This window comes from Festucalex cinctus, chromosome 1 (assembly GCF_051991245.1).
Source record: "Festucalex cinctus isolate MCC-2025b chromosome 1, RoL_Fcin_1.0, whole genome shotgun sequence".
Classification (NCBI taxonomy): domain Eukaryota; kingdom Metazoa; phylum Chordata; class Actinopteri; order Syngnathiformes; family Syngnathidae; genus Festucalex; species Festucalex cinctus.
Window position 1 is genome coordinate 13,858,911 of NC_135411.1, and position 26,141 is coordinate 13,885,051.

The following is a 26,141-nucleotide window of genomic DNA, read 5'->3' on the forward strand; positions in this document are numbered from 1 at the left end:
GTTTGTGTATCCTTGTGGTTACAGTCAAATAGCCAACAATCTTGAGGTTAACCTGTGTCAGCAATAATAGATGGTTATTAACAAGGTGATGAGAAATGTGTGATCATCCTACATATTTCCCTCTAAAAATTCCAGCAAAATAAAATCCTCATCCATTGCACCTATGCTGTGAATTATAGACGGCTTCAATAGAGCCGTTGCTTTGTCCTCATTTATCTTGGCTTTACTTCTCTATCTTTCCAATCTCTTTTTCTGCAAAACAGATGTTAATCTCAAGGTCTCTCCATCTGAAGCATTACTGTTTGGTCTTTTCACCTTGACAGGAAACAGTAAGACATCCGTCAGAGGGAGAAACGGCTGCGCACTGATAAATCACCACGGTTTCATCATCTCGAGTTGATTCCTTCCATTAGCCTGACATTGCTCACTTTATTAGAAATGCGGATTGCTAACATACTGAATTCTGAATCAGCGCGACTTTCAACTTGACTGTTTTTGCGAGAGAAACTTTATTGGCGTTGACGTTTTTGAGTGTCCTTTTCATTTGTGATGCTCTGTTGCCACTTTTCCATTAGCATTCTGATGACTTCCTGTCTTTCATAGATTAAGCGGCGCAGGCAAGACAATAGTTTGTAATTGTTGGCTGGAAGTCTTACAAGTGTGAATTCTACCAAGATTTGGGGAAAATGTGCTTCTGAGGGGGGCACGTGTGGCCCCAGGGAAGTTGTTCGAACTGAAGCGCAATTGCACGACCACTACAGTAGATGGCAGTGGTGCTCCCGTCATCAGCAAATGTGCAAAGTCTGTTTTACAGTTACAGATGTTAAAATATTCCAGAAAACTATAGCTGAATAATTTTGAAAAATTCAGTAATCTAATTGTAATTATTTTAAGTGTGTTTTTTTATTAGCTTTAGTATTAGTTTTAATTTTTCTTAAATATATGGAGTATTTGTCAAGTAAAAGATAAGAAAATAAAGGTCACTAAGTATTGTCAATTTAATTAGCTTTAATTAGCACATAGGGGAAGTTTGTTAGTTTTCTTAATGCTTTAATTTAAGTGTTTTTTTAGCTTTAGTATTAGTTTTACTTTTTCTTAAATATATGGAGTATTTGTCCAGTCAAAGATACAAAAAATAAAGGTCACTAAGTATTGTCAATTTAATTAGCTTTAATTAGCACATAGGGGAAGTTTGTTAGTTTTCTTAATGCTTTAATTTAAGTGTTTTTTTAGCTTTAGTATTAGTTTTACTTTTTCTTAAATATATGGAGTATTTGTCCAGTCAAAGATACAAAAAATAAAGGTCACTAAGTATTGTCAATTTAATTAGCTTTAATTAGCACATAGGGGAAGTTTGTTAGTTTTCTTAATGCTTTAATTTAAGTGTTTTTTTAGCTTTAGTATTAGTTTTACTTTTTCTTAAATATATGGAGTATTTGTCCAGTCAAAGATACAAAAAATAAAGGTCACTAAGTATTGTCTAATAAAGTAAATTAAACTACAATTCCCAAATGAATGTTTGACCTTCTGGTAAGACCATAAACATTTAAAATGAACCCGAAAGCTTCTATAAGGATGCTACAAAAACGAAAACAAAGGACATTTTTGCTTTGATTTCATTCACGAAACATTTTAGTTTGACTTTTTTCATTAGTTAACTAGAATAAAACCTTGAGCCTCGCTAGCCACCGCAAGTCTGATCATGGCTAGTTTTAAAATATTCATACAAAAGACAGCAGGACAGGTGCCGAGGAAAAAGGACAGCAAAGTGAAGCGCCATCTTAGTCACTGAAATGTTGAAGCTGTAGTCAAGTCAACAATATGTTCTATGTGCCCCCGCAAGTCTAAATATGACATTCTGATTAATAATTGCATTCATGGAATAATACAACCGTTTTCAGCCATCTAAACAGGCTGACATTTTATGCAGCACTGCCCCCTGCTGTTCACTGAAACCGACATCAAATTGCCCACCGGCTCGAAATGCGAACGTTACAGCTCACCTGTTTTCTGGGTCCGGTCACAGACGGATGATGACTTTAGTTTGAGTGACTCTGATGTGGTACAAAGGTTCAAATGCCAGATTATCGCATTTTATGCTCACATGAACAAGGAAAATGGTGCAAGGAAGATATGCAAATTGGCATCTAATTGGCCTGTCAAGATATAGAAGACTGAAAGAACACTGGAGAATTCATAGAAATACTGGATTAGTTTCAGATGCTTTTCACAGCACAATTCATGAAGCAATTTCAGTTTATGGGGTACACTATTGTTAAAGAACAGGTTCTTTCGGGAATCATTTTTGCACCATGAAAAGCAATTTTCTTCATCAAATCGCTTCCATTGTCCCTCAATGAGTGTTGCATTGTTCAGCATTACCTTACACACATGCAAACACCAACATACAGATAGAGCCTATGCATTCGAAGACGCAATAGGATTGATATGAAATCTTGTTCAGCTTCAGCTCAAAACAGTTTTGAAGTGTGAGTATATGTGTGCCCGTTCATCCAGAAAACAAATAATATTTGTGAGGTCAGGGTTCACTGATGTTGGACCTGAGAGAGGGCTTACATTTTCCGTGTAGTTCGTCCCAAAGGTGCTTGATGTTGTTGAGGTCAGAGACTCATCGAAACATAAACTAAAACTTTTTGGCCAGATGAAGAAATACATTTCAGGGGGAATTATGAGTACCCTTGATTGATTTATTAATTAAATGGCTGATTCAGAAGAGCTTTATAAACTAGACTAAGTGCAATTTCTCAAGAAATTGCGTGGGAATGCTGAAAGCTGAATGCTAAGATTTGAATGCATGTGGAATGCTTATGAAGTAAATTGAGAGATGAATTATGACCTCCTGGTTACTGGACAATGCACTTTACCAACTGTGCCACCGAGCAGTGTAAGACACCTGGTAATGATAATAAGTTAAATGTATGGAAGTGGGCGTGGAAAGTGATAATAAGAAAAAGTTCAATGTATATCCCATTGAAAATGAACGGAGAAAAGTTGATATTACAAGTTAAATTGTGCAAATACGGGAAGTGTTCTGTCCTCACGAAATGTGTCTGCTCTATCCAGTTAACAGATGAGATGCTTCCTGTAGTTTTTATCCCTTTACTTATTTTACTGTAAAATTGAAACAAAATATACAATACAGCACATTAGTACAGTGCTAAAAATATCTGAATAAACATTGCTTTCTACCTAAATTAAGCATACATCAGTCACAGGTGTAAAGAAATAATAATCGCCAATAAGTGCACTATAACATCACAGTATGTGGAATCAGACAATATATACCCCGACAGGCGTGAATTTTTTAAGCTAGTTGAAATTTGAACAGTGTAAAGTGGATGTATTATGTGGGAGTTGTTACGTGGCAAAAAATATGGAGAATAAAAATCACAATAACATATGTGGGAATGCTTCAGCATTCCCACAATAAATACATATGCACTACATATATGTGTATTTTGCAAAACCAACAAGTGTATTAGTAAAAAACGTATATGTGAGAAATACTAATTAGCTACAGCTGCAGTTTCCTATCTGGTTCCATTATGAACGAGCCTACGGGAGCTTCTCGAACTCGTCAGCATTCTGAGCGTAGCAGATGGGCCCGCGTAACTACCATAAGTGTGATAGCCACTGATGATCCCTATGACTCATACATATCTTGGGTCATGCAAAAATGAGGGCAGGCGTAAGCTGCTACAAAGCAGTGGCTTCCCTTCCCACAAACCGCTGTAGTTAACTTAATGAGGTGCGGGATGTGATGGTGAGGCAGTTAGCCGCCACATGACATTTCAACAAACGGAGCTCACTTTGTTCCAGACAAATACTCGTGACTCCCGTTCGGACTCTTTTGTTATTGTGCGTTATCTTTTCAATGGGCTAGAACAGAAGGGCACCAATGATCTTATTAACAATTAATTCTCACTTTAGCTCCATGCAACCTTAATCCTACAACTGCAATACAACTGTATACACATGTACACTGGGAAGATTTAGAATCATCTTTAAGCTTTTGAATGAAGCAATATATACATATATAGCCATGAAATCCTTGCGGCGTCTTCACCAATCCAATCAAACCTTCTTCATTATTCATTTGAGTGTATTCTCCCACTCCTATAACACGCTCACTTAGCCATCAGCATCACGACGCCACAGAACGGATATTCGCTCTTGAATACATCACTTCTGAGGTAAATGTGTTTTTCTCTGACATTTCATTTGGGGAGGTTTGAACTTAATTAACATTTAGAGGTAAAATGTTACAGCCTCCCCCAAGTGATTTCATCAAGTAGTTTTTTTTTTTTTTTTTTTTAAACAATCTCATCTTGTAAGGTCTTTAAAATACAGCAATTCAGATATAAAACGAGTGGAGAGTTAACAAGGTCATAAAAATGATGATATCCAACAACGCCGTGTGCAAATATTCTCTAAAAAATAATGTTTTAAAAGAATGATTTACATATTCACCGGATTTATTCTTGCGGTTGTAATCAAGGACCCGCTTGATGCTTGTGGCCGGCGTGGCTCAGAGGTATGGTGGCCGTCTCCCAACCCAGAGGTTGAGGGTTCGATCCCATGCCATTGTGACCACATCGAAGTATCCTTGAGTAAGATACTGAACCCCCAATTGCTCCTGATCCTGCGTCATCAGTTGGTGAATGGCGAGTCAAAATGTGGAGCGCGTTGAGGGCCTTGTAAGGTGGAAAAGCGCTATATAAATGAAGTGCCATTTGCCAGTTACAATTCCTCTGCAATAAGATGGTGGCAAAAGCACAAGTTTGTTAGAGAATAATGAAGATTTAAGAGTGGCTTTGTTAGTTATTTGTTTTAGTTTTTAATAGTTTTAATTTTAGTTTATGGAGTATTCGTATGCAAGATAAAACTTTTTTTTTAAGTCACTAAATAGTAAGTAAAGTAAAATACCCGAAAAGGATGTACATCAATGTCGATAACAGTAAACACATTTAAAATCAAACCTGACAGATCATGTACGACATTGACAAATTAAGGTTTGTGTTAATAATTTAACACAATGACAAAAATTTGTGAATAGAGAACATTCTTTCTGATGATGATTCTGTCAAACTGCTTCTGTATAGTGCCACCTACTGCTGAGGAGGACTTCATATACGATTTATTCATTTATTTGACTCATTGCGCCATTTTCAGCAGTAAAAACTTAATATTTTGTCCAGAATGAATGTGATAACTTCATTTTCCATGAACAATTTATATCTTTAAAAACAGATTTTTCCACCTGCTGTTGAATGAAGATGACATCACCTGTGCTGAGGAAGTAGGTAAGGACCTTAATGGCTCAGTTTGTTGACCAAACAGAACAGGTGATGTCATCTTCAATCGACAGCAAAATGGTATTAATTGTGCAAGAAAAATAATGAATTTATTCTGGACAAAATATTAACTTTTTACTGCCGAAAATGGCTCAATGAGTCAAGTATCCCTTTAATTTAAAAACACAAATGGGAAATAGGGATGTAACGATAAGGGCAATATCGTGATATTAAAACTGCCACAATATCGTCGTCGTCATGTTCACAATATTTAAAAGGAACACATCTGTTCAAAAAGTCAGGTTGATTTCCATTTGTGCAGTTCTAGCACCCTCTAGTGGCTAGTTTATTAGTGCAAATTAATTTTCATTAGGGATGTTTTGGCCTTCTATGTTTAAAAAAAATTAGCATTAGCAAGTAAGTGCTTCAATATTAATAGAGATTGTAGGTGGTTTATGTGCATTGTTGTTATGTACAAAAGCACAATATTGTGCATTTTTTTAGTATGAGCTCTTTTTTTTTTTTTTTTTTTTTTTTTTTTACAATATTGTGATCTTTTTTCGCCAGGCCCCCCACAATATCGTGAGAATTATTGTATTGTGACCTTTATATCGTGATAATATTGTATCGTGATTTTTGGATATCGTTACATCCTTAATAGGAAACAGGTGACGACCAATCACGGCTCACCTGTTTTCTGGGTTTGGTCTGCAAACTGAGCCATGATTGGTCGTTATCTGTGTCCTGAGCACTGGGTGAAGTTGCAAAATTAATTTGTAAAGGTATTAAATGTTCATGAAAAACGAAGTTATCACATTAGTTATAGACAAAATATCTTCTTATTGTTGAAAATATCTCAATGAGTCAAGTATCTTTTTAACTCATTTACTCCCAATAACGTATCAATACGTTTTTTTTAATGTTCTAAGTGTCTCAAAGACGTATTTATACGTTTTTTTATGCTAGAGCATACAGAAGGCTTTGATGCAGCCTCTCAACTGCAAAGAACGGTTGCAGAAATGGTAGTTATTACACAAACGGCCAGCAGGTGGCAGCAGAGCAAAGGCGATCAACCAGGGCCATCGAGAAAAAAAGCTAAATTACTGACAATTTTGAATAGGTTTGTGAAAACTGATGAAATTTAGCTCTCTTCTAATGCTAATTGCTGCAAAACTGAAACAGATGGAAACTTACTTTTTTTCCTGATGAAAGAAGAGACTTTAATCTTTCTTTTGATAGGTTCCATGTTTTTATAGCAATAGAACACAATATTCTGTGGGCCTTGCAAAATCAGTCAAAATCCAGTAAAACGGCCGTGAGCGAACGGGACTTCTGTGAAAATGGCTGGGAGTGAATGAGTTAATATCAATGGCAGCCTCCATGAATACCCAATACCTTAAAATAAGGATTGTATCGGCCTGATACTGATACCTGGTGTCAGTAATCGCCCATCCCAATTATTTTATTATTTATTATTTTATTTTATTTCTTTTGTAAAAATGGCTTTCAAATGCAGTTTAAATTTGTTAGTTTTCATGAACTACAGTAACCTTGATTTACAAATGTACAAATGTGAATATGGCAAGGTTCACTGTTATTTTATATCAGCACCAACAGTATCTGACTGTCAAACAATTGAAAACATTATTAGCCGACTTGCATTTCATTTAATTAATTTCATCTCCTCCAAGTGAGGTTCAGTGGTATTTAAAAAAAAAAAAAAAGCGAAATGAACACATTTCTGATGAATTATTGTGTCATCCAGGAATGCGAAGGCTGCTTTGTGCTTTGCCTTGCGGGGAGGCGTCATCCTTTAAAAGAGCATCCAGACAGACGTAACCTCGAATAGCATCTAGACTGTTTGATGTTGCGCATCAGACCTGCCTCACCATTAGCTCACAAAATCAGCACTAACTGGATGCAAAATGCAACAACTCCACAAAAGGCACAAAGGACAAGAAGTAAAGCAACAAACGAGGTAGACAAAAAAAGATGGTTTCTTTCCCCTTTGGGTAGACAAAAACATGCCTGGTCGACTTTTGATGCACCTTTACGCATCATGTTCATATCCTAAATCTATTCATTTCTCCACCCATTCCTTGAACATCCATTTGCCTTCCCTCCCTCCTGGTAACGCTTCATCTATTTTTCTGTCAAATTTCACAGCTCCTGCATTGTGGGCTATAACAGTCTCATTAGCACCGTCTGAAGGAAATTGACAGGTGTTGGTTGCCGTGTGAACAAACACAGTGAAAGAATCCAAACTAAAGCCAAGAAAGGATTTTGCAAATGACAACAAATTTAAACAGCAATTTTTTTATTTTCACTACATGGCGAAGCTTTCCAGCTCACATCTGACCTGTGCGTTAACCTACTGCGTCCATTTTACTTCCATATTTTGCTGAAAGATTTTGCCGTGGCTGCGTAATGGCGTGCGAGCTGGTCAAAACAGGTCCGCACTCGCAGCGCTGCGGCTGGAAGCATCCAGCAGTGATGTTAATGGAGCACTACAGATGCCGTGCTGCTTTCCTAATGTGACACAAGCCAGCAACATGTTACGATGACAATAGCGGCACGCGCGGAAATGAAGTTGGTTTAACCCTCTATTGTATGTCACTGGGGGTCAATTTGACCTCAATCAATTTATAATGTCTTGAAATATATGACTGACATCGTTTGGTTTCTTCTGCTTCATGACTTCCTAATTTAATTATGTGGAAACGTGGATACATATTAAATTAAAATGAAATACGAGTCAATAAAAATGAGGTGCCTTTGAGATGTCTTGTCTCTATTTTACACTATATTTTGTATGCAGCAGGCATTATGCTGTTAGAAATGCTTAGTGGTCAAGCTCCAACACTTAAAAAAAAAAAAAAACAGCTAATAACAGCTAAATATGTGAGCTTGCTAACACAGATGAAAAATTGTGGCCCTCTCCAGCATTTAAGTTGCCCATCCCTGATTCATCTACATTTTCAATCTGATTTAATTATTTTTTTTAGGACATCAAAGGCACATTACAGTGATATATAAACCAATTTTCAATATTTACGATCAAGTCAACCCTCTCCATCAAAAAAGGAAAAAAAAAAAAAAAAAAAAGTCTTAACCTAACCATAAGTGGTGCAAGAACGCTGACCAATTGTAAATCAATTCTCTTGGTGCCGTTTACACCTTGGGCCACAATTTCTATTGTAATCATTTTCCGGAGATTTTCAATTGTTGCAGTGAAACTGACCCTCAGAGTGAAAAACAATATTAAATTTGAAGGTAAAAAAGAGGGCGCTCACTGACCACAAGGGGTAATAGACGTTATTTAATAATACACAAGACTCAAAACAAATGAAACAAATCAATTATTGAAGGCATTAGGGTGGAGCCATTATCACAAATGCTATGTAGACAGAAAGTCCAGCTTCCTGCCCTTTACTCCCAGACTCCCATTATCGCTAATACTTGCCCATCTTCTTTCAGCAATACTGAATTCACCTCTGCCATGTACAGTGTTTTCCCATCGATTACACCAGCATACACACAGGCTGTCTATTTGCCCCCCCCCCCCGGGACTATTGCAAGTCCTTCTATTTGTTGTTGTCTGTAACTGCAATCGATAAGTATACCACAGAGTTTTCTGTAGATCTTTGTAGCGTAATATACACAATCACACACTAGTCGTTGACAACATAAAATCGAATTTATGACTTTTTAAAACAAAAAGTCATAAAAGTTGATAACAAGGTGGTGACTCTGCATATGTATCTGTATCTAGAAGTGTCCATAAAACACGATACTTTTATGACCCGACACATTTACGGCTTCTGTTCTGGGAACAATAAATAGTGACAAAAAGACGAGACCGTTGCCGTTACTTTATTTTGATAGACCAACAACAACAACAGTATGTTTCGAGCAGATGATTGTCAATAAGGCTCAGAGTTGCACACACACAATCTTATAACTTGGATGTGTTCAGAATGAACTGACCACATTCAAACTCATTGAGTTAGTACATACCTGTCATCATTTTAACTCATTGACTGCCATTGACGGGAAAAGACGTCAAATAATGCATTTTTGCTGGGCTGGCAGTGAATGTGTTAAGTGCCTATGATTCAAAAAAGATTTATGGGGGGAAGCTTCATTTGAGTTTTAGAGTTTATTAGGACTGGGTTAAAAAAAAAATAAAATAAAAAAAAATAAAAAAAATAAAAACAGAATAATTGCTATCAAATTTTCCTTTTCAAGCCTGATATAGATGAATAAAACCATGAATCAATTGTTTTAATATCTCATTTTCACATAAATACATAAGAAAAAAAGAATTTTAAAGGCCATATTTATTTTGTATCTTAATGTTTTCTTGAAATTTACTGTTCACTTAAAATTAAAAGTAACTCCTTGCATTTATCAAATTCCTGATTTATTGCACTTAAAGACAATTCAGCATTTTTCAATTTATATTTACAATTACTGAATTATGAAAATATTTTCATCTCATCATTGCTGATGTCAATGTTTGTGTAACACTTGAGTGATAACATTGTGTTACTTTCATTATTAAACTAGATCATTGCTTGCATGCTTGTGGAGTTTTTAATCATTTCCTTGATATGTAAGAAGAATTGATGCTGCATTTATTGTTTGGGAATATTTTATTAAGTTATATAGAGGTAGGAGTTAAAGTGTATACAGTACTTCTTCCTACTCCTTTTTTTTCTTAATATGTGTATAAGTTATATTTTATGTTTTATATGATTAATATCTTTGAGTAGATATACATTTTTTCTTTATATATATATATATATATATATATATATATATATATACACATATATATGCGTGTTTGAGAAATAATTTTCATTCATTCATTCATCCATTAATCAATATCAGATAGAAGTGAATCGAATTGAAAAAAAAAAAATTCAAATCAAATTGATTGAGGAAATTAATCAATGGTGGAAAAAGTTTGGAAATGATTTATCTTGGTGTCTTTTTTTTTTTTTTCTTCAAATCACATAAACCTGGCTTTTGTACAGGGGTGTGTAGACTTTTTATATCTACTGCAGACATGTTCTGTTTATTTTATAGACGCAAAAAAAAAAATCATAATGTGCATTGATACACGACCACTGGGCAATTGTTTTGTTGGAAGCAAAAAAAAGACAAATGGGAATTGGCCCAGAAAATTGCATCCCATGCATGGTAATACCATGTTCTTTTCTTTTCTTTTTTTTGTGATGATGCTCACACAATTTTGTTATCCATCTGTCTATTCTACATTTTCCCTCCCCAGCTACTTCTGTGCCATTACCCTGTTCTGCAGAGGAAATACTGTAGCGCGCAACGGCGGGCTATTCTGGTACCATGATGAATGGGGAGAATCTATGCCTGTTGACTGTGGTCCCGAGATAAAGAATGGGAAAAAGGAAACCGACTATTTGCTTCATGGTAACATCGAGTCCAGCGCAACCATCCCTCATACTAATTTGATTGAGAAGGCTTGCTCGGAGCGCAGCGCTCGATCCCCGCACCTTTGCGCTCAAGGGATGGCAGTCATAATTTATCCCCACACATCATGCTTAAGGTGAGGCCACTGTGGGTAGCTTCAATACAAATGTGACGCCGCAGGGGAGGGAAGGACAAGACATGAGTCAAAAAAAAAAAAAAAAAAGCAATGAGAACAAAGAATGGGCGAGAAAGGTGAAGGGAGCAAGAGACGCTGGGAGGAAAGGTTGCAGTGACAAAAAGGTTCATGAATGGCAGAGAAGGCGAGTGGCTAACGGTTTGTTGTCAGTTGCCTCGACGCAATTAATGAGCAGGAAGAAGGACAGGCCACACCTCTGCAGTAAAACCAAACCAGGATGGATGCCACCTTCTGGAACGCTCAAGCGAGAGAAATAATAATAATAAAAAATCACTAAAAGATATTTTTAAAGAAATATATTTCCTTTAATTTTGACAAAAAAAAAAAAAAAACAGCACAGTCACTCTTCAATAGTCTTAACGCTCAAAATAAAACACAAAAATAGTTTAAGATTCACAATTTTGAAGTATTTCCAAACCGGTGAAGTTTTGGTGAAAAACTGCTGCAAGCTAGCGCCACTTACAGGCAAGGAGGACTCACTTAACGTCTTCCCCATCTGCCATCGGTCGCTTGTACTCGTCTGCGTCACGAGTACTCGAGTACTTGAAAAAAGGTATCGGTACTCGCCCATCCCTATAAAAAACAAATTTAAATCGGAATATTCGATATGATCAAATTAGGGCCTTGAATATGTTAAAAATTATAACAAAAAAATTTTGGACGCTCATTTTTTTTTTTTTTTTTGACAATGGCAATTTCAATTTTTTTACAACACTGGTTAAATTTGAGCCAGAAACTAAGACTAAGCTAAACTAAAACTAGGCATTTATTAAATAACTAAAACTAATTTAAAAAAACTAACAGAACCACCCTGAAAATGAATTAAAACTAACTAAATTTAAAAAACAAAACAAAATCAAAACTAACTAAAATGAAAAATTCAAAACTATAATAACCCCGCTAATAAGTCATTCTTCGAGTGCCCTGAATTGTCCTGTTAGTGGGGATTTAGGCGTACTCGTACATCAACCTCAAGCAGATATCGACTTAAGAGCTCAAACGGCTTGCCGGAAACATCCGCACAAATGGTTTCAGGTTGAACCGCTACTACTATTCGATTGGAGAGGAACAAGGAGAAGAAACCCAAAGAGTTAAAAGCATAGCGAGAGAGTGTTTGTTTCTCTATAGACAATTGGTTAAAGGAGATAAATTGGGAAGGCACTCCGGCATTTTTCTTGAGTCTCCTTGGTAGCTATTGTGAGCGTTTCATTCACCGCACATTTAGAGGAAGAAATATAGCCAGCCGGCAGCCATGGCACAACACTGCAGCTCCTCTCGGGGGCAATAGCTCACCGGATTTGACCTTTTTGCCATTCAGCAAACAAAGTGTTAATGGTGGAGGCGGTGGGGGAAAACAATATCAAAACTAGTTTGCTTTTTGTCCGTTTGCCGCTTTCGTCACCTTTGAAACTACATCAGCTCCTCATTTAGAATTCAGTCAGTGAGCTCAGCAGTCTTGGCTAATGTTACCGTACGTGCCGAAGGTTTTACTTTATTGGCGCGGTAAAGCCCGTAAGGAGAATTTTATAAGCGTCTTCACACTCATCAAGGTCAACCGTGTTTACAGAGCAGCTCTCGACATAGCATTATGAAAGACGTCTGTGGCATTACATAGAAAAACATGAGAGAAATGTAAAGTTGAAGATCCATTTTGCATGGTTGTCAGCGTCGGGATTAATAGAAACCATTTGGCCATAATGAACAGTTAAGTGCTCACTGCCAGAAAGGCTCTTTGTTTGCCTTGCGGTGTGGGAATAATTTATCTAATTATAACGGCGCTCTCCGTCTCATTCTCGTCACTGTCAGCTCGGCAATAATCGCATGGCTGCCTCTTATAAGACGACACAATCAACATCTGAAAAGCGTTGTCTGCAGATGAGCTTTGTAATGATGTTCGAGTGTCGTCGTTACATGTTAAATCAGTCGGTGACGTATTTGAGGTCTGTCATGCTTGCCAGGCAAAAATACCTGGACAGAATAGAAATGCACATGGATTGTACTCCTTGTTGACACACGGTGCTAGCATAACAGGTTGAAGCCGTTAGTCAGAAATTTTTATAAACTTTGGATGAGCAAATAGGGGCCCGTGGGCCTCATGTGGCCCCAAATTACCGCAAAAATTCCGTATTTTCCGCACTATAAGGCCAGTTAAGAGCCTTCAATTTTTTCAAAAGCTGACCATGCGCCTTATAATCCAGTGCGCCTTATATATGGATCAATATTGAGCCGCAACAGGTCTCGCTGTCGCTATCGTGACCCTGCACGATCTGTGATGTACGCGCATGCAGATGGATGAAGATCCCGCCATCTTGGATCGCTAGCTAATACTAGTACTTTGTCTCAGAGAAAATAAAAAAAAACAGCTGTTTATTCATTTTGGGAGTGAATGGAGTTGTCAGAAAGCTGGTTTGTAATCTATTAATAAAGTTTGACTGACCTATCTGACTGTTTTGTTGACATTCCCTTTAGCGCAGCACCATCTAATGGATGCATAACGTAACCCCAGCCTCTACTGTAGCGCCATATATATATGGAAAAAGTTTTAAAATATGTCATTCATTGAAGGTGCGCCTTTGGTGCGGAAAATACGGTATATTACGCTCCCGCCAAAAACACCCCTGAAAAGCAGTTTTTTCTTTGTTCTTTTGAATAATAAGATTTTAAATCCAGGTTAAAAACCATGCTGTTTCAAAAGTATTTTTAAAATCATATTTTTGAAAATCTTGTTCTCGCACTGTATGCTCTTAGTCATTTTAGTAAGCTATATTTTATTTATTAACTTTGCTTTTAAATCTCTTTAATTCTGTTTATAACTGCTATTAAATGTACTTTCAGTTACAGTATGCGAAGCAAATTGAGTTACCTTGTGTAGGAAATGCACTAGAAATCAGTGATTTTTTTGTTAGTTTTTTTCTGATAACAAACCCTAGGTACTGTCTAAACAATGGTTAACTAAACAATGTGAAATGTTTTTGTTTCTTAGTAAGCGCCCAGTATAATACCCTCCCTCAATTTGGGATTTTATTTATTTATTTATTTTTTGTAACGAGGAGGCAACTCCATTTTTCATGGAAAACCTATTGGAGGTCTATCAACATTTTTTGACGAATTTTGGGGTTTACAAAAAAAAAATTTTTGTTTGTTTTTGGCTGATTTCCTAATGCCTTTGAATGAGTGTCAATTACACACAGATTTACAGATTTTCACTATTTGCAAGCCGCCACGTATTTTGTCTGCATTTAAAATGTCATTTTTGTCATACAGCTAGTCAGGAAGTGCATAATCCTATGAGCCCCCCAGATCATTTAAGATGTCCATCTGCGTTTCTAGACCAAAATGGATCCCAGCACCTCAAAATTTTGAGTCCTTATGTTCATCTTTAGAGGTTCCACTGCAGTCAGAAATTATCATTTTGGCACGTTTGTGTATTAGCTACCTGCATAGGGGATCGGCGCATCCTTGTCAAGAGCAACAAGCGGCGGGTCCAGTAGCACAGCGCCCATGTTTTCTGTGATCACGCCATGGTAAGAAGCTTCTATCCACGGTTTGTGCTTGTTGACTGTGGAAAGGGGGGAATAAAAAGAGACAGGACGATATTAATCTTTTCTGTTCCTGTTTAACGTTTTACTTGAACGCACATTTCAATTTAAAGCAAGGGTTGCAAGGATTGTTTTCGTAATTCACGTTTCCTTCCACTGCACATCGTGTCATCTGGACGTCCTGAGTCAATTCAGAAGATGTTGGAATGAGGAAAAAAGGAGGAAGGATTGGAGGGTAAAAAATAAAAGAAAATCGACCATTTTGCGACTGTTCCTTCTTTGTGATTGATTTCAGTGAGAGGGGAAAGAAACAACTAATATGAAACAAGTCAATATTACAACCAATTTCTAATGACTAAAAGTGGGGACAAAAAAAAAAAAAAAAAAAAAAAAAGCACTGTCCTACTTTTCCACCCCCACAGAATGCAAAGCTCAATATCTCCTGCAATAACAGTTGTCAAAACAGTAAAAGCATTAGAATGTGTCCTTGTTTACTAAATAAGGACATAAAAATAAAATAAAATATGAGGAATCACTAAAAAACTGCATTTTCCTTTTTGACATTAAGGCACATTGGATGAAGATTTGTGCCACTCAGGAATATGGTGATCAAAATATAAGCAGTGTGAGAGATTTGAGCAAGGTCACACATAACTTCGAGCATTCCTTCAAATGCGACTAATAGACAACATGTCTTAATTAATTACTTGCAAGATGCATGTCGCCTACTTATAAACACCCCTTTGCAAAATTGACATCACACAGTTCAGTAAATAAACGCCCCCCCTCGGACACCATTTGAGGAAATACAGCACAGAGCAGACAAGAGCATCGTCCATTATGTTAATAAAAGCTTCACGGCGTGTTGTCTTGCAGGTGAAAACATTGCGGCTCACACCCGATTAATATTCTCATCCGATCCTTATAATCCAAAGTTATCACTTCGGGTGTGGAGAAAAGAAAGCAAGACCCATGCCACATTGGGATTAAGTACACCAGATGATCCGGAGATTACCACAGATCACATCCCAAATAATTACTGACAGTGTGGATTAAAGTCCCTCTCACTTTCCATCTGCCCTATCCAATAAGCACATAGAGGTCTACAAGCACGCCACAAGAGGAGAGGGGGAAAATATTACGGTACAGTTTTAATCTCAAGTGTAGTATTGCCGCCTGCATGGAGGTCTGGTGTCAACATGACAGCAGGATGGTACAGTCCAAGATGCATAGATAAACTCAGAATACAATTGCAACTTTTCAGAATTATAACAGCACATTAGCAACCTAACATACAAAACACTGTACACAGTCATCCCTCACTATAGTGTGGTTCAATTTTTGTGGGTTCAGTGCATTGCTGATTATTTTTTTTTTTAATACATACAATATTACTCTATATACACAAGGTGGGCATTCTAGCAATATTGATGGAAGGTCCTTTAATCCGTCAACGACGGACGCCCGTTTTGTTGATGATTAACAAATGACGGGAAACGTTGAAAAAAAAAATGATGGATGTGATGTTTTCCTCCTGTTGTAAATTCCTCATTACTACTATGTTTATGCAAGACTTAGTTTAGTGCCCAGTTTACTTGACATCAGGCATATTTTTAGACAGCTAAGTGGTCCTTTGGTGCGTTCTACATCAGACATGTTATTGAAAAGCTATTACGGTTTGTGGTGGAGTGAGAAGTGGACCCAAATGTGAGGAGACTGAAAGGAAATTAGCAACGTAGGGTGATTTATTGACAGGTGGAGAGGAGGAAAATCAAGAATTCAACTAGATGAAACTAGGTTTGACGTGACAGAACTGGACGTGACGTGACGCGACAGAACTGGACATGACTGTAGCTTGACTTGATGTGACGTGACGCGACAGAACTGGACATGACTGTAGCTTGACTTGATGTGACGTGACGTGACGTGACGTGACGTGACGTGACGCGACAGAACTGGACGTGACTGTAGCTTGACTTGACGTGGCGCGACGTGAATGTAGCTTGACTTGACGTGACGTGGCGCGACGCGACGTGGCGCGACGTGAATGTAGCTTGACTTGACGCGATGTGACAGAACCGGACGCGACTGTAGCTTGACTTGACGTGACGTGACAGAACTGGACGTGACTGTAGCTTGACTTGACTTGACAGAACTGGACGTGACTGTAGCTTGACTTGACTTGACAGAACTGGACGCGACTGTAGCTTGACTTGACGTGATGTGACAGAACTGGACGCGACTGTAGCTTGACTTGACGTGACAGAACTGGACGTGACTGTAGCTTGACTTGATGTGACGTGACAGAACTGGACGTGACTGTAGCTTGACTTGACGTGACGTGACGTGACAGAACTGGACGTGACTGTAGCTTGACTGGACGTGACTGTAGCTTGACTTGACGTGACGTGACAAAACTGGACGTGACTGTAGCTTCACTTGACGTGACAAAACTGGACGTGACTGTAGCTTGACTTGACGTGACAAACCTGGACGTGACTGTAGCTTGACTTGACGTGACAGAACTGGACGTGACTGTAGCTTGACTTGACGTGACAGAACTGGACGTGACTGTAGTTTGACTTGACGTGACGTGACGTGACAGAACTGGACTTAACTGTCGCTTGACTTGACGTGACAGAACTGGACATGACTGTAGCTTGACTTGACGTGGTATGACAGAACTGCACGTGACTGTCGCTTGACAGAACTGGATGTGACTGGAGCTTGACTTGACGTGACAGAAGCTTGACATAATGTGACAGAACTGGACATGACAGAAGCTTGACAACACAGCACAAAGCCTAATGGACGAGACATCATGACCCACTTAACACCAGCAATGCACCCACACCAACTGGACAAACAACAGACTAAATACACCAACACTAATGACCTAAAGAGACAACACCTGGGGGCGATAAACAAGTGGCTGAGGGCACTGATTGGTCACACACTGGGAAGGGAAGACACACTCAGGTGGACGTGGTTAGAGACATAATGAGACAAGGGAAGAAACCAGCAATACATGACGAATACACCAACCACAGACAAACACACCCCCAAAAAAAACAACAACAAAAGAAAACAAAATCCTAACCACACAGAACCAAAACATGTCAAAAGCTAAGCGACGGCGACTTGGCAGCCGGTGTAAAGCCCGGTGAGCGATGCCTAAATACTGAGCGAGCCGGATTTAGCCGGAGCTAACAAGAGCGGCTAGCTCCAGCAGCTAGTAAAAACAAACTAGTAAAAGGCTTGCGAGAGCAAAACAGAAGGTGACAAGCGACGGGAGCCCTCCCGTTATATATTGAAAAAAAAATAATCATCTTTATGCGATACATTTTGTTTGCATACTCACTTTTTAATTTTTAGTTGACCAATAATGACTTTCACTAACATGGCGAAAGGTATGCAAATAGTCAAGTACACTATTGAGATAGTATTTAGTAAGGAAACGTAAATCTTAGAAACAGCAAGAATTGTAAGTACTTGCAGGAGGCCTGAAAGAAGTGTTTAGTAAATCCCGCATTCCGTTTTCAATTCATCACAAAGAGACGAGACTTGACTCGCTATAAACAAAATCAAACAACATGAGTCTATTCTCTATTAAGATCCATAAAGGAGACCATTGAAAAGGCGATGTGAAAAAGTGTTTCATAATGTTAAGAGTAAGACTGTAAAGCCGTCTTTGATGCATGCAAGGTGTTTGTCCTTGACATTCTTGTTTGTAAAAGTGTCTGACGGCAAACAACGCAGCTACATCATTACCTAACAGAATATCTGCAGTCATTACAGCGTCACCGAGCCCATTATGGAGGTCTAATTCACTTACTGGGACAGTCTAGGAGTGTCTCCACCAGGCCTGTGTAAAATCTATTACAGCAGAACAAGTAACTGGAATCCATAAACAAGACGCGGGCCTGTCTTGTCCATTACTGTCATTCCTGTTTATTCCTGGTACTCAAGTATCTGTCAATGTCATCCCAGAGGCACACTAGAATATGTTTAGCCCGTTAATTTGTGATTTCATTTCTGAGACACTCCATCCACGGTTTTAAATCTAGCCTTTGATTGGTTTGGTATGATGTGATTTGTTGTAATGAGTTAATGGAGGACACAGCAATGGAGTGACAGAGAGACAAAGCACACGTGGACTTCCTTGTTCACGGAAGATGACGTTTTGATTCTGGGGGAAGGATTGGAGACTAAATATAGAGACTAAATTGCTAAATTGGCACCACTGACAGTACTTTTGTATACAAGCTACTCTGTTAGTGGAAGCAGTGCACATCAGCTAGCTTTGGATAAATGTTGAATTTAATTCAGATTAAATGTTGCATTCTATTAAACATCAAGAATATTTCGAATAAACTTCACAAAATAAATATTTCCCATAACTTTTAGGTGGAGGGGAGACCAAGGCTTGATGTCCCACTTTTTAAACATTTATATATTTCTAGGTATCAATACATCAGTATAAACAAAATGTGTACCAGATGAAAGACTAAGGTCTCTGGTATATTTTTTCTATTCATGTCGTTTTCATATTTTGCACCAGTGCAGAGTTATAAGCAATCAAATAGAATGTGAATATGTGACACATTGCCCTATCATTGGCTAGGTTGTCACACAAGAAGGGGTAAAGATGTCACAATGGATTTTGCAACCAATAAAAAGGAAAACAATTACTGATGTTATTTTTATTAATTTAATTTTATTATTTATTTATTTATTTTGACTTTAAGTAAACATTGTTTAAAGGGATACTTCACTTATTTATCCCATTATAGCAATAAAAATTTAATATTTTGTGTATAATTAATTTGATACTTTCATTAATTTTCACGTACAATTAGTACCTTTAAAAACACATTTTTCAACTTGCTGTCGACTGAAAATGACATCACAAGGGCTGTTTTCTAGGTTTGGTCATGTGACATTCACAAGCTGAGCTGTGATTGGTTACCCGAGCCCTTGTGACGTCATTTTCAGTCGACAGCAAGTTGCAAAATGTGTTTTTAAAGGTACTAATTGTAGGTGAAAAATAATGAAAATATCAAATTTATAATTGGCATAATATTCGTGTTTGACTGCCAAAAATGGCTAAATAAGTAAAGTATCCCTTTAAAACTCATTCACTGCCAGTCATTATAGAAAATTTTTACATTTCCAATACTCACGTCATATTCCATTCAATAATTATATATAAACCGAATCTACCAAATAACAGAATAGACTCCCTACTTTTTGTCCCGTCCCGTTCTTTTATAATTGACAGCAGAAAAATGTAGGTTTGCCAAAACACAGCCATTTCTCCCATGGACTCTGAAACTGTGTTTATTTCCTATAAAATGGGGCAATGATGTCATCTACCGGTGGTTGGGCATCAGTAAAGTTGTTTCCAAGTTTGATATTTACAGTGGAGCATGCTCAGATTCGCCCCCATTTAGCACCGCTCTAAAAAATACAATTGACAAGTATACTTGTCAAAGGCAGTGAATGAGTTAACATTGAGCTTGAAAAATTGGTTGAACATAATCAGAAAATCATGCAACATATGCACTGGTAAGTCCTTAGAAACTGGTGGCATAAAGGTTAAAAAAAATAAAAATAAAAAATAAAAATTATAGAATTCCACTTTTTGTTGTGCCCTCTGTTGGAGAAGATAATTGCAATGTGACAACTTACCCATGTGACAACATGCCTCGGCGTCCCCTACATGCCATAGTTATATTTTTAGCTTTAGGATTATGAGGCGGTCCTTGGAAGAAGAAAAAATAAAATAAAATCTCCCACATTGGGTGTACCTGCACCCAAAATGTTTGAGAACCCCTGATGTAGACTGTATTGTGGGTTTATTCTGGTATGTGCATCTTAAATAATTTTACTCACAATATCTCACATTCAAGTTTGTTGGCATGCCCAGTTTTAAAGAACCGCCATAACACAGCAATAAAGAACACGAAGAATGCACAAAAATACGGTGACCTCACAGTGCACTGATATTAAAATGAGCACTTATTATCGCAGCTGGGCACAAAAGCGTCCATGACCTCACCAATCGCAGCAACACAAAACACAAATCTACACCTACCTGTGAAAAATACAGATCATCTTTGGCCAATTGCCACCCTATTGTGCAACTGTGGCCCTGGTGTGCCACCGGGATGCAAGCAGCTCATATAAACCGGATCAGCAAAATGAGGGTATGAAATCCAAAGAGCAGAGGCAAGTTTTGCTGGGGTCAGCAGGCAGGTGTGGGCCAATTAAAAGCAGGGGGCAGGAGGATAGCTGGAGCATTAAAAGAAAAAAAAAAAGCATCGAGAGGCAGAAACTCAGAGACGCAGTACACAGGACAGGTGGCAAAACACACACAATTCTCAGACCCTTAAATAGACAGTCAATCAATCTCATTGGTTGTGGCTAGACATGTGAGTACTAGTACTGACATGGAATTCTCTGATTGGCTGTTAACCTAGTAATTACAGATTGTTCCCGACAACAACAAACATCATATAGCATAAAAGATCCTTAACAAACATCATAGAGCCTAAAACCAGTTGAAACTAGATGGTTATATCACAGTTACATCAGTTCATAAGAGACACTTGACCTCCAACTTAACAGCTCATGAACTCAAACTTAACCCAGACATGACAAACAGGGTTTAAGCCATTTTTTTTTCCTTTTTAATATATATTATTCTTATCATTTTAAACTGAACACATTTATACAGTTCAACTTACTCTGGGGCTTGTATGGTCATTGTGAGAATGCTGGAAGTTCAACTTTTTTTTAATTTATCATTCGTCATTGTTACACAATTTATTCTATTTATTGAATAAAATTAAATTTACAATGACAGGTTCACTGGCATTCAGCAAGACTCCTTCACTACCATTTCACAACACTTCAATGATGACATCAAGTCCACTGTGGCTAGTGCAGTGGAGCGTTGAGGTGGCGATGGTTTGAATCCCACCTTAGACAGATTGCAATTCAAGTTTTCTTTTTATTCATTTATCATTTAACTGCAAATCTATTTCAATTTACCTCGTAAGCACATGCATTCAAATCTTAGCATTCAGCTTTTCAGCATTCCCACGCAATTTCTCCAGAAAAGCATCCCAGAGCAGAATGTGTTGAACCTTTACAGTCTCTCAAATGCTATTGATCCACACTACATTTTAACCAGACTACGGATGACTCATTTTGCTTTAATGTTGTTCTCAACGTGATTATTTTCCAGAAGTGAAGGCCACAGACGATGAGGCTTATACAAATACATAGGGAGGGTCGAAGGGTCAGATTCAATCTCACTTCTCAAGTGGTGTGCAATTAATTTCAACACGATGTGACAAGGCAACTTGAACCAGAGTTCACATTCTCAGCCGCGAGTGCATCTTTACAACAAAACACTTTGGATGGAACTGTGAATGACTATTCAAGTATGCTTTAGAACATTAGTATAGAATTAAAGTACATGCATTAGGTAATGTGTGAAAAATCGTTTTGAAATAAGTTACCTAACCTATGCTGGCAAATGTCAAACTATTTGAATTCAGTCTTTTGCCCAGGGATATTGGGTGGCATAGAGTAAATTAACTCATTCACTGCCAGTCATTATAGAAATTTTTTACATTTCCAATACTCACGTGATATTACATTCAATAATTATATATAAACCGAATCTACCAAATAACAGAATAGACTCCCTACTTTTTGTCCCGTCCCGTTCTTTTATAATTGACAGCAGAAAAATGTAGGTTTGCCAAAATACAGCCATTTCTCCCATGGACTCTGAAACTGTGTTTATTTCCTATAAAATGGGGCAATGATGTCATCTACCGGTGGTTGGGCATCAGTAAAGTTGTTTCCAAGTTTGATATTTACAGTGGAGCATGCTCAGATTCGCCCCCATTTAGCACCGCTCTAAAAAATACAATTGACAAGTATACTTGTCAAAGGCAGTGAATGAGTTAAGTTTCATCACTTTTTTTTTTTTTTTTTTTTCAATCAGGACAGAATAAGAGGCAGACAAGGTCCCCAACTAATCTCCAGTAATAGTCGTCGTTTTGACATAAAGAACTCCTCCGTCTTCCGTGTGACAAAGTCGTAGTTGCTTGAAAGTTTACAAACACCAACACATCCATGCTGTGGCATTTCACATTACATGTTAGCATTAAGCTAGCACAGTAGCACACATGTGTTTAGATCAGTGGTGTCCAAATTACCTCCCGGGGGCCATTTGCAGCCCGCCGTCCATTTTTTAGTGGCCCGCGACATGTGCTAAAAATGGCATTTGACTCAGTTCAAATAAAATAAAAACAAAAATGTTGAAAAACACAGGTGCTAATAAAAGGTTATTTTAGTTAACTAAAAGTAACGAAATAATAAAAATTTAAAAAACAATTAAAAAAAATAAATCAATTTAAAAAAATGAAAACATTTATTATAACAAAAATGTCCTTCGTTTTAGTCTTTGGTGTGATTTTTAGTAGATTTATTTTGATATCAACCGGAATAATGACGTTTGAAAGTATATCACACAGAAGTGACGTCATCTCGCAGCAGCCAATAGAAAAGCACCTTCAGATGACGTCGCTCCCACTGTGTTTTTTTTTAAATATTGCGCACAAGTAATACACATTAAAAAAAATAATAATAACACTGATACTGAAATTAACTAAAACTAAACATTTATTAAATAACTAAAACTAATAAAAACAGAACCACCCTGAAAACTAACAAAAAATAAAATGAAAAATTCCAAACCTATAATAACCCTATTGCCATATTACAAATAAAATGGTTTATATACTGTAGCATTTTTCTAAATATGCAAAAGCACAAATAAATTTGTAAAATTTTTAGGACTAAATTTCTCTTCATAACATTATGTGGCCCGTGCGTCCTTCTGATTTTCTGTATGAGGCCCTCAAATGAAAACGTTTGGACACCCCTGCTTTAAATGAAATTAAGTGGTTTGGTTGAACAGTGTGATGTCTAACGTTAAAAATCCTGACACATAACTTAAAGCAAACACTGTATTTACGATGTTAAAGGTACTGTCCGCTGCCCGACGGATTTCCATTGCTGTTTGTAAACACAACACTCAAAACTGACGCTCGAGGAACGAGCGTGGAAACAGTCCACCAATCCAATTTGGGGATTTATTTATTTATTTATTTTTTAATAAAGAAGGGTTCGATGAATGTGCATCGGAATATGGTGGGGTTAAGAACCACTGGTCTTGTACATATTACCTGTGATAAACAAGTTCTCTGTACCTATGTAATAATAACAATAAATAAGGTAATCAAGCACCTATTTATATTTGGCATGCGGAGCTGACAGTGGAGTGCATCATTTACATTAGTACTAAGAGCATCAACAGTGCTTTTCAGTGTCTCACCGCTGAAGTGTGAGGTGCCGCTAGGATGAAGAGTGTAATTAGGCTTATTGACTGCTGCACGTAGTCCTTGGTTAGAGACTGCCACTGGCTCATTTTCAGGACATTAATTCTTCCCACATTCTCTCCAAAGACTTTTCCTGGCGTTTGCGGTTTAGATTTGTAGGATGTCACTTTATTATTTAGTGTCTTCCTTTCTAAACAGTGAATTAAAAAAGGCGATGAAAACGCTTATCTCAGCCAACAAGTCACGAAGCCACCCAGCCAGAAAGACAATGACTTATAGTATAAGTACTGAGAGTATAAGTAAGAGTATTGTATGAGGCATTCTGATGGTTAGGATGTATCTTGATGAGGAAACTAGTTTTGGTGAATGTGCCCAGTCAGCAGAATTGTTCGAAGACAAAAGGCTGAGGGGGTTGCGCAGCTACAGGAAAAAAAAAAAAAAAGTCAACAATGTGGAGGCGGAAAACAACATCCAAAAGAGAGAATTGCAAAATCAAACTTACATGGGCGTAATGACATATTTTTTGCAGCATCAGCATATTCTTCTTTTGCTCATTATTGTGTATCTGGGACAAAATGCTTCTATATTGCATGTGCGGTTGTGCTTTGTGTGCTCTGCTTGTATGATACAGTGGTCCCCTCGAATACAAATAACTCAAATCAAGTTTTTCGAGACATGAGCCATGTTCGATCATAAGCAGCAGTTTGGCAAATAATGAACAATTCATAAAAGAAAGACTTGAAAGTTTAAACTAAACAAAATAAAGCAAATTACATTTAGTCAAGTGCATGTACTCGCACTTGCACCATACACAAGCTTAAGACAGAAGCTGCATTTACGCTTTAGTGACAAACTCCACGATGCACCTTTAAAACAACCAAATTGGATGAAGAAAGTCCTTTAGCTAGAATCTGCTTGAACACTTTGAGAAATGGATTGAAGACAAATTGTAACAAACTCATATTCTTTATCCTCGGCGTAGAACTATTAGTGTTATACTGATACGCTGAGAGAAGTTGAGACGCTTCAATAAAGTGTTATTATGAATCCTATTTCAGTTCTGGGCAGGACATGCCCTGCAATATAACCAGCCAATTTAAAATATAAAATAAAATGTAAAATAATTTAATTGTTATAATTTAAAATATATATACTATATTTTATTTGCACACATGCTGTCTAATATATATAGCCTATAAACAAAAAACATGTGTTTAAATGTTTTTTAAATTAGATACAAATATTGTCATTACACTGAAATATTTATTGACAGATAAAAAGAAGTACTAAACTGCAGTAAATGGCATGTGAGAATGCAAGTTATGGAATATTAATAATATTAATGTTTATGTTACATTAATGTAAAGCTTAAAGTAGTGAAGATGCTTTAGTTACTGTCACAGAAAGAACTAGTTACAAATGCACAATATAAGGGCTTAAAAGGAATAGCATTTTTGATCGTCTTAAAAGTAGGAAGATGTTAGCTAGCGCAAAATAAAAATGTGGATTAGACAAATGTGCACTAAACTGAGTAGGTAGGTTTAATTGCTACAAATGATTTATAACAGTTATTACCCCTCCATGCCACCTAAGCTACAGAAATATAAAATTGTTTATTCAGTGATTAGCATACCATGTTGAGGCTAATCGCTATGAAGCAACAAATGTACACTAACTTGAGTAGGTTTAATTGCTACAAATGACTTATAATAGTTATGTAGGTTTAGTCTATACAAATGATTCATAAGTTATGACCCGTCCATTACATCTAGCTACCGAAATGTAAAATTGTTTTTTAGTGATTAGCATACCATGTTGATGCTAATGGCTAAGAAGCAAGTCATTAACAGTACAGTTTTTTAAATGACTGTGGGTTACATTGCATTATCACTTGTATTTATACTAATTTGTCTTTGCGTTCCATATAAATTTGTAGTAACGTTTTCATTTTAAGAGTTAATAGTAGTACGAGTAACAATTTTTAATATAATTGAAGTAGACTACCGTATAATGAAGGAAAATCTGTCCTGACTTTGTGGTCTCCCAGGAGGCCACATCACCCTTAGCATTTGCCTATATTACCTACAGTATAATGGACGAGCCGCCCCTGCGGAACAGCCACATAAAAGCAGGACAGCGAAGAAGTGAAGTGAAAGTGCAGCGAAGGGAAATTACAACAAAGCGAGCTCAGAGAATGGGACAGAAATGAAGATGGCAA

General features: G+C 37.3%; 1 protein-coding gene across 2 annotated transcripts in view; it reads right to left on the minus strand.

The window, feature by feature from the left end:
• The window catches only part of clstn2a (calsyntenin 2a), a 173,142-nt gene that overhangs the window by 83,929 nt on the left and 63,072 nt on the right, over positions 1-26,141 (minus strand). Inside the window, exons 1-2 of one of the 2 annotated variants that reach the window (XM_077518143.1) lie at positions 20,599-20,880; positions 14,399-14,521 (exon numbers count right to left, since the gene is read on the minus strand). In XM_077518143.1, the coding sequence (XP_077374269.1) occupies positions 14,399-14,465 (67 nt within the window). In that variant the 5' untranslated portion in view covers positions 14,466-14,521; positions 20,599-20,880. Of the gene's footprint in view, positions 1-14,398; positions 14,522-20,598; positions 20,881-26,141 lie in introns of those variants that run through there. The other variant, XM_077518142.1, reaches the window with a different exon arrangement.